At 36.7% G+C, this 19,733-nt stretch overlaps 1 protein-coding gene across 6 annotated transcripts in view; it reads right to left on the bottom strand.

Annotated features, from left to right (window-relative positions):
- The window catches only part of LOC150101041 (uncharacterized), a 242,556-nt gene that overhangs the window by 92,665 nt on the left and 130,158 nt on the right, over positions 1-19,733 (bottom strand). For all 6 annotated transcript variants that reach the window (XM_090401679.1, XM_090401681.1, XM_090401678.1 and 3 more), the window contains exon 6: positions 2,329-2,405. In XM_090401679.1, coding sequence (XP_090257805.1) covers positions 2,329-2,405 — 77 coding nt within the window. The remainder of the gene's footprint in view (positions 1-2,328; positions 2,406-19,733) is intronic.

Below are 19,733 nucleotides of genomic sequence, written 5' to 3'. Positions count from 1 at the left end.
AAAACAGCAGATGGCCTTGTTTAACTCTCAATGTCCCCAGCTGACATTTCTTCATGTTGTATGCAAGCCTATCCTTGTTCATTTGTTATACAAGTGGATATCTGCTAATGGGATATCATTAAGCTTATGATTAGACTAAGTAGGTCTCCCAAACTAAATAAGTATCAGACTTGTGGAAAGTTTTTCAATTTGGTTATACCATAAATTCAAGATGCCAAGAAATTATATTCTTGGTTTAATCCTTTATCCAAGTGTAAGCAAACAAAGTTTGCATGTGAAGTAACTTCACAACTGTGCAACTCATATATAAAGACTAATGACTTCACTTAGTATCCCATAATGCAAAGAACATATCCTAAGAGACATGTATAATGCTATACATTATAGGAAGGGTCACTACCCAGACTAAGAAGTGATACAAAGGTTGAAGTAATGCCAATAAGTCATATTTCCATATATAAGTAGCCACAAGATGTTCACCTTATTACTAAAATACTCTGGATTAGAGATAGATGTTGAAGGTTTTTCCACTTGGTTATACTATAAATTAAAGATGCCAAGAAATTATATTCTTGTGGGAAGTTTTTGGTATTAAGACCACATTATTATGTAATTAAAGAGTTTAATAAAAAATAAACAATTAAAACCCAACAAGTTTTGTAAGTCATACGACTTACATCATCAGGGGTACTGGTACAGAAAAGTTCTGGTTTATCAATTATATTTAACAGTTGTGAAGTTATCGAAAGCATCTAATGTTTTTATAATTGCCAGCCTGGTTGGCTGAGTGGTTAGCGTATCCACTCTACAACCAAAAGGATGCAGGTTCGAATCCTGCTGTGGGCATGGATGTCTGCGAAAAAAAAAACTAATGGTGGCAGCAAGTAGATGGCATTGGTGTAGTTATGGTTCACTGTAGTTAGTGGATTGAGTGGTGGAGACAGAGTTGTAGAGTAGGTGCACTCACTCAATGCTTGGACTCCCTGGAGGTGTCAGGTAATATTATTATTATTATAATATTATATATATATATATTATATTATTATATATATAATATTATATTAATATTAATAATAATGTGTAATTAATTATGTGTAATTTTGTTGTGTAAAACTTTTCTGTACCATTACCCCTGATGATGTAAGTCTTACAACTTACACCATATTTTAATTGTTTATTTTCTATTACAGTCTTAAATTACATAATAATGCGGTCTCAATACCGAAAACTTCCCACAGAAATGCTAAAGGAAGAAACTTATGTTTGAATTATATTCTTGGTTCATTCCTTTATAAATGTGTAAACAAAGAAAGTTTGTGTGTGAAATAACTTCACAATATGACTTCTAATTACTTCAACTTTGGTATCACTTCTGGGGTCTGGCTCCCACTGATGAGACCTCAAAGGTCAAAACCAGTCTGGGTAGCCCTTTCCATAATGCATACCATTATATATGTCCATAAGGATATGTACCTTGCATTATGGAATACTAAGGCAATTGATGTGAAGTCATTAGCATCTATATACAAGTAACCCAGCCATGAAGTCATTACAAAAAAGGTAAAGGATGAAACCAAGAACACAATTTCTTGGCATCTTTAATTTATAGTATGACCAAGCAGAAAAACTTTCAACTTCTATCTCTAATCCAGAGTATTTTAATAATAAGGTGTGACACTTTGTGTCGTCTTATATATGGAAATATTACTTCTGCATTACTTCACCCTTGGTATCAATTCTGGGTCTGGCTCCCACTGATGAGACCTCATTAAAGGTTTAGACCAGTTTGGGTAGTGACCCTTTCCATAATGCATAGTATTATGCATGTCTGTGAGGATATGTGCTTTGCATTATGGTATACTAAGGCAAGTTGTGAAGTCATTAGCCTCTTTATATGAGTTGCCCAGTCGTGAAGTTACTTCACATGCAAACTTTGTTTGCTTACACTTGAATAAAGGATTAAACCAACAATATAATTTCTTGGCATCTTTGATTTGTATGTATCCCATCAAACTTTTGATGTGATACCTACTAAGCTTCTAATCTAACATCCTATTGTCAGTCTCACTATGTGAAGTTTAGAATGGAATGAGTGATCAGACTCTAGTTGGTTTTCTGCATTCCTTAGAAGGAATGTGGCAATCTGTGAGTTATCTAACTTTGGTCCTTTAGTAATTTCACATTTTTATTATTTAATATTAATTTGATTAAGTTATATATGTTTTAATGATATTTTAATTTTAAATGAACACTTTTTAATGTAATGAACCTATCAACTATGGTAAAGGTTGAGGAAATGGGATTGCTGATTACAACAACAGTACTTACACTTGGGTGACCAATTATTTTTGAAAGAGGTACATTATCCTCATCAGAGCTATCATTATACAGCTTTTGAGCTGAATCTAAAAGGGTAAAAAGCTTAATTTAATACATGTTAATATAAAAAACATACACAATGCAGAATATATAAAAACAGAACTTCAAGGGCAATGTGATCAAGGCTGCTAAATGTAAAGGGTATTGAATATATTAAGGAAATCAGATTCGCAATAACAAAATTTCTAGTATAAACAAAAACATTTATGTGAATGAGAAATAAATTGAAAATTCTTGAAATTTTGAAAACTAACAAGGTACAGACAAATACACATAATTTTATTAATTTTATGATATTCCTAAATTTTGTCAAGAGATAATAAACAACCATGATGCTGCTTAATCTTTGGAGTTCATGGAGATGTAATAAGAATAATAATAAAGAAAGTGGTGAACCACTGGTTCATGAGTCTAATCTAAATAAGAGTGATTGCCTCCTCAAACTTTCCTGCTTTCAGGAAGTAGCACTGCTAAAAATTTGTACCAATTCTAAATATCTACTGCCTATCTTTCCAGCTTACTCAAGTCTTCTTGAAGAGCCAAAATATTATTAATAACCCTTTCTAGCCTCACTTTAGTTGTCTGCAGATGAATCCTCCCTCTAGTGCAGTGACAATAACATCACTGGACTACAAACACAACTAAAGGAAAAATAAACCCTAACAGTATTCCAAAATCTTAGCACCAAAAAGCTACACTCAAAATTCACACAGTCACCAAAAAAAAAAGATCCATAATTTTTATAAAAAGGTTTTCTTACCATATCCTACATCTACAGCACACTCCAATCCAGTAACAACCCTCCTCCACTGGTCTTGTTACGCTAATGTAAAAGGTGTCATATAATGTTACATAACACCGTTTACATTGTTTTAACATTATATTGTTTTTAAATTTACATTCTTTTTACATAGGCTGTTCAATAAGTAATAAGACTATATTTATAAAGAAAACAGATTACCTTTAATCGTCATCATTTACATGGTCTTTTTCGAAGTAACTACCGTGAGACGCGATGCATTTGTCCCAACGTTGCGTCCACTTCTTAAACACATGTGAAAGTCCGTTTTTTGAGAGTTCTTTCAAAACCGCCTCTGCAGCTTTTACACATGCTTTGTTGCTTTCGAAATGGTAGCCTCTTAGTGGTTTCTTGGGCTGAGGAAACAGCCAGAAATCGCACGGTGCGAGATCAGGACTGTATGGAGGGTGTGGTAGGATATCTATGTTGTTGTTCTGCAAAACATCCACTACACAACCAGCAATATGTGGCCTTGCATTATCGTGGTGCAATAAGAAGCAATTCTTCAGCAATGGACGCTTCCTTTTGACATGCTGTACCATTGTCCGTAAAACATCCGCATAGTATGAGCCGTTTACGGTATTCCTGGATTCTACAGCGTGTTGGTAAACAATGCCTTCGTAGTCAAAAAACATTATGGTCATAACTTTGCCAGCCGATTTTACAGTTTTTGCTTTCTTGGGGTTAGGCGAAGATGGATGCTTCCATTCACTGCTTTGTTGTTTCATTGTAGGGTCATAGTGATACAACCAAGCTTCATCTGCTGTAATGATGCATTTTAAGAAGTTGTCGCCTTCTTGTTCCAGTCTTTCTTTCCATTCTGTGCACACATCCACTCGATGCTGCATTTGCTCTGGTGTCAAGAGTTTTGGAATCCATTGGGCGCAAACACGTTTCAGTCCCAAATGTTCAGCCATGATTGAGTGAACACTTCACACAGAAATATTCAGGACAACATGCAGCTGGTGTACTGTAATTCTGCGATCCTCCTTGATGATAATCGCTGCTGTGTTGATCATTGTCTCTGTGATGGATGTTGAAGGTCTTCCCTCACGTTCAAGATCTTCCACATTTTGCCTTGCTTCCTTAAAAGTTTTATGCCAGCGAAAAACACTTGCCCTCGACATCGCTTCATCATGGAAAGCTTCGCGTATCATGTTAAAAGTGTCCGATGCCGATTTTTGCAAACGCACACAAAATTTAATTCCATAAGGCTGTTCCAAGGACGCTTCCATTTCGACGACTGGTCGCGGCGAAACAAGCTTGCGTTTAGTCACGTAACACTGGCACATCAGCCTGTATACGGCATCTGTCAATCTCTTTTGTTAATACAGACAGCAATTTCTTCATTCCACAGAAATTAATATTGTGATGAGTGGTTTCGCGACAGTAAAATTAGTCTTATTACTTATTGAACAGCCCTCGTACATTACATTAATGTAAAAGATGTAATGTAACTAAAACAAGAGCACCCTTTAACAAATGCATGCTGGCCTTCATAAATAATATTGCTCCCATCTACCCAATTGTATTGAGCTCTTACTAATTTCTCTGAAATCTTAACAACATAGAAAAATTACAAACTGGCATATAATATGATTTCTCCATTCTACCATCATCTTTATGAAATGGCACTATCTTACCCTTCTTCCACTATTCAGGAAATTTCCAGACTTTCATTAAATAACCAGGTTAATGGTACGGTCATTTCCAGAGCACATGCTCTTAAAAGACATGGTGAAATTACATCTAGTACTCCCCCCCCACACACACACCTTTACTGACATCTAGAATGCTGACTATTCAAGAATACATCCTCTTAATGGTCATTCTTCCTCATTGCACCAGGAATAAAGCCTGCTTTATTGGGATTGAGCATTCTAATAAAGTGATCATTAAACAGCTCAACTATGACATCTCCCTTGGTAATCCTGTTTCTATTCAACAGAATAATCTGTCAATTTTCTTCCTATTGTCCACATAGGAGAAAAATTCATTGGGTTTCTCCTTGGATTGCAGCACTAGTCTCTTCTTGTATTCTAATGTTTCTCTCTTTAATATACTAGTCACCTTCCTAGTGTGAGCCTTATATTCCTCATGCAACTGCTCTCCACCTTTTTCTTTATGTCTTTTTCATCTGCAATTCCTGTTTATTTATCTAGTCATTCAATTGACTCCAGATCTCTTTATTTTCTCACTCGAGATATATAATGTGCCAACTGCTGGCAATGCATTCCACTCATTCACTATCGGCCAAGCAAAACAATCTCTTTTTCACCTCTTTACTCACATGACCTTTGTATAGCTTCCAGGGATGAGCACTAGTTCTTATATCACCCATTATCCTGTGCAATAATTCCACTGTAAGCTGATGGTAGGCTTCTCTCACCAGGTTATATGTCTCAATCATATCATTCCTTCTCCTATCTACCAAGTTGTGAAGACCACATTCCCTCACTGTCGTCATACTCAAACGGTATTAGTTATTCGCCTCTGCACACACTCTCTCTCTCTCCCCCCAACATTTCCTTATCACCAATATAGCCAGGTAACCATATTTGTGCACAAAAATCTAAATGAGGCCAATAAAGCAGGCTTTATTCCTGGAGCAATGAGGAAGACATGGCGTCATGCCTCCGCACACGGACCCCATGGGTACGGAAGCAACACTGGGCTATATGAGATAATGTCTCACTGTAGTGGCAGCCAGCCCTACAGCTTGAGTCATCACTACCTCATCAAGCTATATGGGTTTCGAGTAGGCAGGGCATTGATCCTCATTCTGATAAGGTCAATATACTGGAACCCAGGGAGGAGTCTGGTGCCATCCCTTACCCAATCATGCTGGGGAGGCACCTGATATGACTCTTTTAAAGGAGCACCATCTACAGAAGAACAGTGCAACAGAAATGCCCACCTCTTGTGTTCTGCAGGTGCTGACTCAATTAAGATACCTTGATAATGGGACCAGCCTTTAGCCTGCCTAAAGTCTTCTTGTATTAATGGGCTATAGAAAGCCTCTCTGCAGATAGGAAAAGAAGATAGTTCTAACTTCGCGATTCTCGACAGCCGCAGGTATGGGATCAGCCATCTAAGTGATGGAACCCCAAGCCCACCATCCTTCACCCTCGCGTGGAAATATGCAGTAGGGGTGTCAGGTGGCAGTCGGAGCCATGATCTCAAGGCTGAATGGATAGTCCTGTCTATTTGGGACAGTACCGATATATTATTATTATTAAGAGAGATCTCCAGGGAATCACAGATTCATCGAGGGAGGCCATATACTACACAAACCAGCCATCATACTTATTCTTGAATTCATTCACACTGCTTGCACTCACAACATCCAATGGCAATCCATTCCAATCACGCACCACCCTCTGAGAGAAAAATCTAGCCGTAGATTTCCCGGTGCGCCCTGTGGTATTCCAGAGAAATATGTGTCCAGATATAAAAATAAATATTGTTACTCTATTATACCTTTTCATTACAGATATACCGCTCTTTTTGTCAACACGTCATTATTATGTTAATTAACAGCGGTTTTTCTTGCAAAGAGAACAAGAATATGGTTTATTCTTGTTGTGTATATTACTTATTTTAAAAGTGTTGGAAGTGGATGTTATGTGCATATTACTTATTTTCAGATAAATACACCCAAATAAAATGGATAGATTTCTCAAAAAGAAGCATGATATTGAAGAATCAGATTCTAGAAGTGAGGCAAAAGTTAAGTGCAAGTAAGAAAGCAAAATCGCGGCCTACTCGCAAATATAATGAGTTATTTAAGCTTTGGTTTCAGTTGGACTGGAAGTGAAGATCATCCTTTGACGCTATGTTTAGTATGTGGATGTAAAATGGCAAATGAATCATTGCTTCCTAGTAAATTGAGTAAAGATTTTAAAACTATACACTCTAATTTACAAGATAAATCTGTAAGTTTTTTCAAGAGATTGTCTGAACAGCAAATAAAAGCAGCAAATTCTTTTAAAAGTATAATGACTGTTTCTGATAAAGCTCAAATCGCTTCTTATCAAGTCTCAGAACTGATAGCAAAAAATATGAAAGATCATATCCTTTCTTTTAGGCTTACATGGTGATCTGAATGCATTTTTGAAAATTATGGAGACAACTACTGTGTTTGAATAAAAACTTTAGTTTAATATAACTAAAATCTACATTCAACGTTTTGACCTTTATGTCAAGGTCATCTTCGGGAGCATACCACTATAAACAGGAAACAAGCTACACTACAATCAAACTGATTGTAGTGTAGCTTGTTTCCTCTGTTTGCAATACTCAGTTTGATTGTGGTGTAGCTTGTTTCCTGTGTATAGTTGTATGCTCCAGAAGATGACCTTGACATAAAGGTCAAAATGTCGAAACACGGTAATTGTCTCCATAATTTTCAAAAATGAAAGATCATACTTTAGGTGAGTCACTTATTTTGCCTGCATGCAAAAAAATGGTCATGACAATGCTAGGAAATGAAACAGCAATGAAAATAAGCAAGATTCCTCTGTCCAACGATACAGTTCACAGGCGTATTATAGAAATGTCTTCTGATATTGAGAAAAATGTATGCAGTAATAAACTTCAGTATTCAAATTTTGCATTGCAAGTTGATGAGTCAACAGACATTACCAACAAGGCGCAACTCTTAGCATTCGTCCGTTTTATTAATGAAGATCAAATAGTAAATCAGTTTCTTTTTTGCAAAGAATTAAGTGTGTTTACAAAAGGTGAGGACGTTTTTAACATTTTGAATAGCTATCCTGATAAATGGCAGTTAACATGGAAGTCGTGTGTAGGCATTTGGACATATGGAGCCCCTTCCATGGTAGGCTGTGTTAAGGGCCTTACATCTTTTGTAAAAAAACAAAATGAGAATGTTATCGTAACTCACTGCTTTCTTCATAGGGAGGCCTTGATGGCAAAATCATTGGGAGAAAAATTAAGAGACATTTTAGATCAAGTTGTTCAGATGGTAAACTTTATTAAAACAAGACCTGTCAAATCGCGTTTATTCGAAAAGCTTTGTATCAATATGGATTCATAACACAGACAGCTGCTTTTACACACTGAGGTGAGGTGGCTATCAAGGGGGAAAGTACTTACCAGTGTACACGAGCTACAACAAGAACTTCTTGCATTTTTTTGAAGAGATGAAACAATTGCATTTTTGTAACCTCCTTCGGTGTGAATTTTGGATTGCCAGGTTACAGTATTTGGCCGATATATTTCAGCAGCTCAATATTTTGAATACTAGCATGCCAGGGAAAGAAGAAAATATTCTCACATCCACTGACAAAATGAAAGCGTTTCAGAGAAAATTACAGATTTGGAAAAGAAAAGCTGTTGAAGGTAATTTGGAAATGTTTCCACTGGTAAGTAACACTTGCATAAATGAAACACTTCCAATAATAGTTGAACATTTAACAAGTTTAGAAGAAAAACTGAGTTCTTATTTTCCATCACTTAACACTGAACAATACGATTGGATTAGAAACCCATTTATGGAAACTTCAAGTGATTTTGGTTTAACATTAACAGAAGAAGAACTGGTAGCTATATCCACTGATCGTGGATTGATGATTAAACATAAGGAATTGTCTCTTGAAGCCTTTTGGATTTCTATAAAAGAAGAATATGTGTCAATATCTAAAAAAGCTTTGAACATTTTACTACAATTTTCAACATCATATTTATGTGAATTAGGATTTTCTACCCTCACCACAATTAAGTGTAAAAAGAGAGGAACTCTTCAATGTATTGATGAGGAAATGAGAGTTTGCCATTCAAATATATGCCCAAACATTGAAGCAATCGCTATGACACATCAGGCTCATGTTTCTCATAAACACAAGAATGAATAAACTTAAGGTATGTTTCATTTTATTTTTTTTTATCGCATTATTTTTTTTCTGTAATATTTGACTTAATTATTATAACATATTTCTCAGAAATTTGCATATAGTGTGCCTACAATTATTTATAGGATTTTAAATGTGCCCCGATTTCAAAAAGTTTGAGAACCACTGCTTTCAGCAGTTTATAAGTCTCAATCATATCACCCCTCTTTCTCCTGATTGCTAGTGTCTGCAGTCTATAAATTCTCAATCTGTCTTCATAATCAGTATTCCACAATCCTGTTATCATTTTTAACACTTGCCTTTGTACTCTCTCCAATATATCACACCAAGTGAGGTCTTATCAAGGCCCTGTAAAGAGGCAAAATAACATCCTTATCTTTACATGTGAACGTTTGTTTCAGCATTGCAATTATGTTTCGAGTTGTATTTGCAATCTTTGCCACATGGCCAGAAAGCTTCAACTACCTATCTATTAACACTCCAAGATCCCTAGCCTCATCAGATTCTTCTAGCCTAATTCCACCAATATAATACGACATTGGATATGTAATCATGCCGATTACATATCCAATGAATCAAGTGAATGACTTTACATTTACTGACGTCGAACTGACACCCATTTTCCCATGCCCACAATTCCAGCCTATTCAAATCATTCTGCAAGGATTGCATATCAGCAGCATTCCTGATTACCCTCCCTACCTTTGCATCATCAGCAAATAACCGTATGTCGCTTGTCAAATTCTTTCCAATATCATTAATGTAATTAATGATATTGGCAAGGATTAATGTAATTAATATTAATGCTAATTAATATTAATTACAATAGTACATTAATGTAATTAATATATGTTCGACCAAGCACCAACTTGTGGTAAAAGTGAGGTAGGAGATAGTGGGAAAGGAGAAACAGTCTTTGCTCAGAAGAGCTTTCCTCAAAGAAGCAATCCCAGCTTCTAGGATAGAAAGGACAGAACACCTTCCCTTTGGGGTGAACATGATACCGAGGTATCTCTACTCTTCCAGGATGGTCAAAGCATGCAACGGCCTCCCGTGCAGGGAAAACGCTATAGTCTCGACCTTAAGCTTCTTGTCACGACTAGAGGGGACAAGAGCTAAAGAGCAGGACTTCTCTACATTAATAGAAAGGCCTCGAATAGAGAAGAAGTCAACTGCCCGGTTAAGGAATTCCTGCAAGCCTATCTTAGTAGAGGCTACGAGAATAAGATCGTCCGCAAAGGCTATAGCATTCCTAGAGAGTAGCCTATATGGCTAGGAAGAGAGTGAAGAAACTCATTTATGATGCAGTTAAAAAAAAGGGGAGATAGAGAATCACCCTGCACTGCAGACTCAGATCCCCCATATACCACTTTTTTGATATCTGTCAGTCAGCCATCCTCTTATCCATGCTAATATTGTATAACCCCAAACCATTTTCTCCAATTCTGTATTCTATCAAAAGCCTTAGCAAAATCCCAAAGTATCATGGTGTATCAATTCCCCTTGTCTAGCTCAATGGTAACATTGTTATAGAATGTGAGCAAGTTGCTAAAACATGACCTTCCCTTAGTAAACTCATGCTGTTCATTGCAAAGTAGAGTTTCACTGTCAACCCATTTCTAAATGAGGGCCCCTAACCAATTTTTCCAAAATCTTCACCACCACTCCTGAGATACTAATTGGTCAATAGTTGGTCTTTGCACCACCCTCGTGCAATGGAATTACCATCCATTCCTGCAGAATCTTCCCTGTTCTGAGACTCATATTAAACATCCTGGTCAAAGGAATGGCCAGTTCAGCTGAACACTCTTTTAGCACATGTGCTGATATTCCATCATTCCCTATTGCTGAATTCTTATTCAGTTTGTGCAACAGCTCTAATACCTCAGCTTCACACACCTGCATTTCTTCATCTAGTGAAGAGGTAACAGTAACATCAATGTTGCATTCACCAGGTTGATAGCTTTTAACGAAATGGGCACTCATTAACTGAACAACCTCTTCTGCATCTGTAACGATCACGCCATCTGGATTTAGAAGAGTTATTCTTTCATATTCATTCTTTCTTTTACTTGCAGCATATCAATAGAATTCTTGTGGGTTGTCTTTAGCACAAAGAGCCAGTTTCTTTTCATAATCAGACTTTACTTTTCGTACAACAGTTGTGACTATTCTAGCCTGCTGCTTATAACGTTCATAACGGAAGTCATCCTTATGCAAAGGGTATTCCTTCCACATCGTCCTTTTCTTACGAATCACTTGCTTAATAAGATTACACATCCATTTGACTCCTACTCTATTTATTCTTCAAGTTCTCGGGACACATTCTGATATCGTATCATTTAAGTATTGTTTAAATTTTTCCCATGCACTGTTGATATTCTTTCCATCCAGCAACCGATCCCATTCCACTGAACTCAGTATACTCCTCAGTTGGTCATAATTTCCTGCTTTGTAGTTCAGCATGTAACCTTCTCTGAAGGGAACATTCATAAACTTAGTCACTTCCCAAGTGAGTACTGCATGATCACTGTCACTAACTGGATGCAGAATAGTTACGTCTTTAACTGAAATGCCCTCTGACACTATAATCAAATCTAACACGCTTTGACCTCGAGTTCCTTTTGTCACGTGCTGCTTGAGGAAGTTGTCCCACAGCAGCTCAATAAATGCATTTTCTTTCTTCTCATGAGATTCTACTGCTACCCAATCAATATTTGAATAATTAAAGTCTCCCATTATGATTACTCTTTTCACGCTCACCTTTTCTATTTGGTGATGCATTTCTTCATCACCAACTACCGATCCAACCAGGTCTGTAACAACACCCCACTAAGTATTGTTTAAGTATTGTTTGTCTTTTTAGATTCCACCTCACACCAGATGGCTTCAAACTCACTGCCACATGAAATATTGTTAGTAATATTACTACATTCATAGGTCTCAACTCTAACTGGATTTAAGTCATCCAATATCATTAGCAGCATGCCCCCTCCTCTCCTATCCACTCTATCCTTCCTAAAAATACTGTACCCATTACACTCGATACTAGTTAGTAGATCCGATTCTGATAGCCAGGTCTCACTAATTTCTACAATCTGAGGTTGCAACAAACTCTACCCCTTTGTTTTTGATACTCCTAGCATTCGTGTACAGACATAATAATCTACCTGCATGTTCTTTTGTATACTCTTGTTTGCAGTCTGCCTGACACAGTTGGACAACTTGCAGATCTCTATTCTTCTCTAATGCCTTACACATGTAGACATCTTTGCACACATATGATGGATTCAAAGCGGACAAACGCAAAACCGAAATCGTTCTCACCTAGTCAACATTTTGGTCGATTGGTAGAGCCTCTGCTACTAATGGCTCAGTTAAGTAAGTTTGAGCGCGGTTAGTAGTTGGAAGGGGACCAATCGTTCGATGCTGTTGGCACACTCTCCCTCGATGAGTCTTTGGACTCCCTGGAGGTGTCAAATAATAATTTCCATGACAAAGTCCATTCCTGTCATTAATACAGTTATATACCATTGTCACTCTAAAACTCACATTCACACCATTCCTCCCTTTATAATTTAGTTTCCCTGACTCTCTGCATTAGGTCTCATACCAGTTATTAGTTTTTCCAATCTCCTGATATCAAATGCATTCAGGTGTAGGCCATCCCTCTTATACAAATCCAATCTTTCCTCAAACACACTCCACACATCCAAAAACTCACATCCATTCCTTCTACATAGTCTACCCATCGAATAGTTTGCCATCATAGCCCTTCTTTTTAATCCATTTTTATCATAGCAAGGTAAAATACTATTTTCACTTTCTCACTCTTTCCTCTGCCAGCAACCTTTTCATGTCCTCTCTCATACTGAACTTATCGCCAGTCAAATCATTCGTACCTACTACAACTACGATCGCATTTACTTTTCTGTTTTTGAATTACTTGCGTTATATTTTAAATTTTCGCTCCAGGAAAACTCTATGTCATAATTCTCTCATCTATAGCATATTTTATTATGGAATTACCATACTAAATAACTTCTTTTTTTTACTAACAACGTCACTTACTTGATTTTCGTTATTTCCTGACTTACCCATTTCCTTGCTTTGTTGTTTCTTATTTTCCTGTTCATTTTTCTTTTTCTCCCTATGCTCATTTTAAATGTCTCTCATCTTTTTTCAATTCCTGCATTCTCTCTCTCTCTCTCTGATGATCTGCTTCAACTTCGCTATTTTGGCGGTTAATTCATTTTCGTTAATCTCCTCCATGTACACAATAACCTCGTTGCCAGGGCTAACGTTCTTGTTCTCGTCTGCAGTGTTTTTTTAGCATTACCTTTCTTGCCCTTTTTTGGTGTCATTTTAAACGTATACTAAATATTAAAATATCTTAATAAAAATATGATAAAATACTAAATACTCTATAAAACATAAAAATCTATACTAATATACTACAAAACACTAATTTTCTAAGGGAAAACACAATAAAAACAGACAAAAATCACCAACTTTACAGGAGCACTAAATTTGCCTACCAACCACTATATATCCGATCCAAAATCAATAACAGCAATATTTTTTATAACAAAATTGCTGTTATTTATAACAGCAATTTTTTGGGTAACCCTTACAACTTTTGCAATCTGTCTCCTGAACTTCAGTACCCTACCTACCAAAATAGGGATGCTCAGAAAAAGAAAGACAGCATAAATTTTTTTTTTAAACAAACTGCAGTATATTCAGCAGTCCAAATCAAACCAAACTTGATCCTAAATTGAAACTTAGGTCAGCACTGTCTTCATACTCAAACACTATTAGTTATTCACCTCTGCACTCTCTCTCTCTCCAACATTTCTGGACCAGATAAAAAAATAGAAAAAAAAAACATAAAATTATTTTAAAAAATAGAAAAAAAAAACTTAGCTTACCCACATTACAAATGTACTATAAGTTTATAAAAATATTTCATAGATCAGAACCAATAAAAGAAAAAAAGTGAAACATGCAAAAGATAAATGAAACATATCAGTTGTTACTTTTTTTTTTAAATGTCAATTTCAACTGTACAGGCAGCCCTCAGTTTACAACAGTTCAATTTACGCCGATTCACAATAACGGCGGATGCCTGCTTTCTTACTGTAGTGTGGTCTAACTGAGAAATGATGCTAGCAGGTACTCTAATGTTTGAGTGTTTACCAGTTACTACGATGCATATGTATCAAACCTAGTTTTACTGTTGAATCTACCTCAATAATTCATAATAATGGCTGATGCCTGCTTTCTTACTGTAATGTGTTCCAACTGAGAAATGACGCTAGCAGGTACTCTAATGTTTGAGTGTTTACCGAGCTACTACGACGTATATGTAATAAACCTAGTTCTACTGTTGAATCTACCTAATTGTTCTATTTAATTTTTTTTACATACATACATACGTATTTAAATTGATAAAGTACATAATTACATACTATGTCTGATAAAAGAAGTGCAGAAAAGTTAGCAGAACTTAGTGTTAAGAAGGCTCGGAATTCAATCACACTTGAAAAGAAGATGGAGGTGATTCGAAGAATGGAAGATGGGCAGACATCTTCCATTTACCTAAAGAATTTCAAGACTGTGTAGAACAAGAAAGTTATCCTCCTGATTTCATTTTTAATGTTGATGAAACTGGGCTCTACTGGAAAAAATTGCCATCACGCAACCTTCATTTCCTGTGAAGAACGTTCCACTCCAGGTTTTAAAGCTGCAAAAGACAGACTTACACTTTTGTTGGGTGTAAATGTCTCCGCAACTTTGAAGCTTAAACCAATGTTGGTGTACCATTCACAGACACCATGCATCTTCAAGGGTCTAAAAAGTCATGCAGCCAGTCTATTGGAAATGGAACAAGGACACTTGGGTTACACAAGACGTTTTTATAGATTGATACACAAATTATTTTTGTCCTACCATGCTTTGCTTCTGTAAAGAAAATGATTTACCAGCCAAGGCATTGCTTCTCTTGGATAATGCCCCTGGACATCAAGATGCTGAAGTAAGAACACCACTGGATGGCTCATCCAATGGTGTTCAACATCGCTTTTGAAACCGATGGATCTATTACCTCCGTATAACATTTATGGAAATGGTAAGAGTCTTGGACACTTCAGGAAAAACTATTAAAGACTATTGACAGTCATTCGATATTTAGAAGGCAGTAACAACATCAAGGCAGCTTGGAACGAAGTGGCCGCAAAGTGTTTAAAAGGAGCATGGCGAAAACGTCTTCCAGCATTTACACACGACTTCGAGGAATTAGAGCAGGAGGAGAATGTTATATGTTACCAAGCTTATGCAATAAGTGGGATTGGATGATATTCCAGCTGAAGGTGTCACAGAAGTCTTAGAGAGCCATGATAAACCGCTTTCCAATGAAGACTTAAAAGAATTAGCTGAACAATTAAGTCAACATCCAAAGGAGGAGAAAGAAAACGAAGAAGGTCCACTGAGAGATATGAAAATGGTCGATTTACAGAGTATCCTTGCAAGCATAGAGACATTGACTGATGAACTCTGCGAAATGGATCACGATTGGGAACGGAGTGTGAACATAAAAGGGAGTGTAATTGCATTTATTCGACCTTACACTGAACTCCTTAAAGAAAGAAAAAGAAAATCTAGGCAGTTAACACTGAATACTTTTTTCAAAAAAAATGTAGGCAATCCGAAAATAGGAACTTTAACATAGAAATCTGTAATATCTTTTCGAAGTTTCATATTTTTTGTATATAATTTTGTTTTGTTTTCGTTATTAATAATTTTATTTTAACAAATATATATGTATGTATTATCAAAGCTTTAAATATAATAATGTTACACATACTTCACAAGCATATTTCTTGACTGCGTGGAACATAACTTTGTACCTCCCATTAAAATTGGGTTTGTTTCATGCCGATTTGGTTTATGCCCATTTTTTCAGGAACGGAAGTGGGGCATAAACTGAGGGCTGCCTGTATTTTTATAAGATTTACTCTGCTTTTATGTGTAATCAGTCTTCTTAAAACCTTTGATTCCTAAAGAAGTATACCGTAGTGCATAGGAAACTAGGTAGAATAAAAAAAATAATAACAACAAATCAATGTGGTGATACTGGTTTATGTTAATTAATGGAAATAATTTTGATATACCTACTCCTGCAAATGGGTTGTATTGAAACAAAAATTGGAATGGCCTGAAATTTTTTCATAAGGCTAGCAAATAAAATGACTGACCATTTCAAAAGAATTCATTCTACTAGTTGCAGAATAACTTCTGTATGGAAGGACAAAACAAGTCTAAGAGTGCTTGCATGTTTTATAACATGCACCTAAAAATACAACATGAATTACATCATGCAAATTATGGAAACAACTACCATGTTAGAGTAAAACTTTAGTTTAATATAAACCAAAATGAACACTCGACATTTCAACCTTCACATTAAGGTCATCGTTTGGAGTATACACATATATACAAAGAAACAAGCTGCACTACAATCTACATGGAATACTAAAGTTACTGGCCAACCATTACAACTATTGTCCTGACCTCTGCAGGAAAAAATTTCCAACTATAATCCAACAAACAGGATAAATAAAAAAACTGCAAAATTATTTAAATCTGTCACTTCTTGGCTGTCAGACACTTAAAAACTTATACCCCATTACGCCCCCATTCTCCCATAATATATGGTGTTCCATTTTGGCTGATAGCTAAGAGAATAGACAGCCCTACGTATCACCTAGCCAAGAAATTAGCATCAACACTCAACGAATTGGTAGGTCGTTCCTCCTCCTATATAAAGAACACACAACAACACTTTATAAACAAAATTAAAAGCATAACACTTGCAAAGATTATTTATCAGTCGGTTTTGACATTTCTGCTCTTTTCACAAATGTCTCAATCAGTGACAATTCTACAGAACAAATTTCCATACGACATTATTATTATTACGGGTGACTCCAAGGAATCCTTAGACTCATCGAGGGAGGCCCTAACATCACGTCAAGAACAACTATTCGACATTTACACAGTATCTATCATGCCTTAACTTGAACTCATTCACAGTCATGGCACCCACAACAGACTCGGCAGCTTATTCCACTCATTCACCACTCTCTAAGTAAAAAAACCTAGCTCTAACACTCTTGCTGATCACATTCTTGCCAGGCTGCCATGTATGGCCCCTAGTCCTCCCACCACCAGTCCTATTCTCAAAAATATCTTCTGAATTAATCTTATAGAAACCCTTCAGTAATTTGAATGTCTCAATCATATCACCCCTTTTCCACCTATCAACCAATTTTTGCAACCCGCAAATCTTCAACCTGTTCTCATAAGATTCATTCTACAGACCTGCTATCATATTGTATATAAGGTTTCTTTTTTATTGCAGTTCAGTTTATTATAGACAAATTGGAAGATCTCTCAACATCTATCTTGAAGAATGTGAGAAATATATCTATTGCTATCACATTTATGATCAATCTAAAAGAACCTGGCTTGGACAACCTGAATAGAATCAAATGGATAAAACATTATGCATTACCATAGTAAATACAAATATGATTTTTTTTTTTTTTGAATCAGCTGTAGTTTAAAAAACCAACTGAATTTTAATAAAAATGGTTGTGTGAAACTTCCCAAGATATGGGAAACAATTCTTAGACCCCAATAGCCAAGGCTTCCTATCAGCATCATACAGGTATCTCTCTTAGCACATCCTCTAAATCAGGCTAATAGTAGGTGTGGTTTCTGCATGATACTGCATCCCTGATGATGTCTTGCTGACAGAGATGAAATACTGGAATTATTACACCATGTTCAATTCAATTCTAGTGCTAACTTCATTCCATTAAACCATAATATGAAGATGATTAAAGTGTACACTTGTGAACTCCTAAATGTTTGATTGCTAATTCTTGTAGCAAGGCTTATACGTTCGTCATACATAACTGGTAATTAGCTTAATTACCTACCTCCCTATTGAATATAATCCTAAGCTTTTAGATTAGAACTCTCCACAGACTTAAGAAAGTCACTTCTTGGCCTGTGGAAGTCACTAACAAACTAAAATCTTATCACTCTAGACCCCCCCCCCCCGATTATATGGACTTCCAAAAATACATAAACAAAATGTGCCATTATGTCCCATAGTGGATGGCATCGATTCCCCCACATACAAATTAGCCAAACATTTAGCCAAAGCGCTCACACACTATACTGGCAACACACCATCACACATAAAAAACTCAGCCCACTTCAAAGCTAGTGTAGAAAACCTTACACTCCAACATACTGACATAATGGTCAGTTTTGATGTCTCCTCCCTATTCGCAAATGTCCCACTCAAGGAAACCTTAGAGCTCATCCAAGCCAAATTTCCTCCCGATATCCCAGCCTTATTTCAGTTCACAATGAACTCAGGCTATTTCATTTGGCAGGGACAATTCTACAAACAAATAGAGGGGACAGCCATGGGTTCACCGCTCTCCCCACCCTTGGCCAACTTCTTTATGGAGACCTTTGAAGAGAAAGTCTTAAACTCTGCCCCACAAAAACCCACTATTTGGCTTCATTATGTGGATGATATGTTCGCTATTTGGCCACATGGCTCAGATACACTCCACTCCTTCCTAACACACCTAAACAACCAACACCGCAGAGTCCAGTTCACCTTAGAAAAAGAGGAAAACAACACCCTTCCCTTCCTAGACACTCTAATCACTCGCCAGCCTGATGGATCTTTGGCTTTCTCTGTTTATAGAAAACTCACCCATACATTCATACCCACCCATACCAGGCAGATACATTCACCAGCAATTCCCCCCCCCCTCACAACAATATGGGGTTATAAAAACACTATTTAACAGGGCAAAATTAATCTGCTCGTATCACGATGCCCTAACCACTGAACTAAACCACATCCTCAACACATTCTTAGCCAATGGCTACAACCCCCAAAAAAATCAAAAAAATACTAAAACCAGTAAACCCCCCCCCCCACACACACACAATAAAGATTACACTAAATCTATCACCTTTCCCTACATCCAGGGCACCTCTGAGAAAATAACCTGACTTCTTGTTATAGACCATATAAAAAGTTGGCATCCCTTATCCGCTCTACCAAAGACCAACCACTCCCCCCCTAGATCTACCTGGTGTATACCAGGTCCCTTGCAGCTGTAAATTGTCCTACTTTGGCCAAACAGGCAGGACAACGAATATCAGGATTTCAGAACACAAAGACTACATCTGGTTTCACCAGTACAGCCACTCTGAGCTGGCAGACCATGCCTTAGATACCCACCATAGAATTCATTGGAAGAAAACTAAAATAATACACCGCAGCAAGTTCAAGTACGAAAGATTATTCATGGAATCATCATCAGCTCTAAAAAACGTTCCAAACCTCAACAAATTTGGGTGCATGAAACTACCCCAAATTTGGGAAGCCTACATTATGAGAACTTCAGTCCAACAGCCAAGATAAACCAATTAGCCTGCTAGGGGGCACCATTAGGACTTTAGGAACAATATTAGTTTCTTGTCTTCTTCCTCATTTGCTTTTGTTAGTACCATATTTTGTATGTACGTTCCTGAAGATTGCAACGTGACGTTGCTGAAATATTGACGGTATTCATTAAAGTTTG

This window comes from Typopeltis vanoorti, chromosome 12, assembly GCF_054136105.1.
Source record: "Typopeltis vanoorti isolate ZY-2024b chromosome 12, IOZ_Tvanoo_1.0, whole genome shotgun sequence".
NCBI lineage: Eukaryota > Metazoa > Arthropoda > Arachnida > Uropygi > Thelyphonidae > Typopeltis > Typopeltis vanoorti.
Note: the sequence above shows the minus strand (reverse complement) of the source record. Positions and strands in the feature narration are given on the sequence as shown.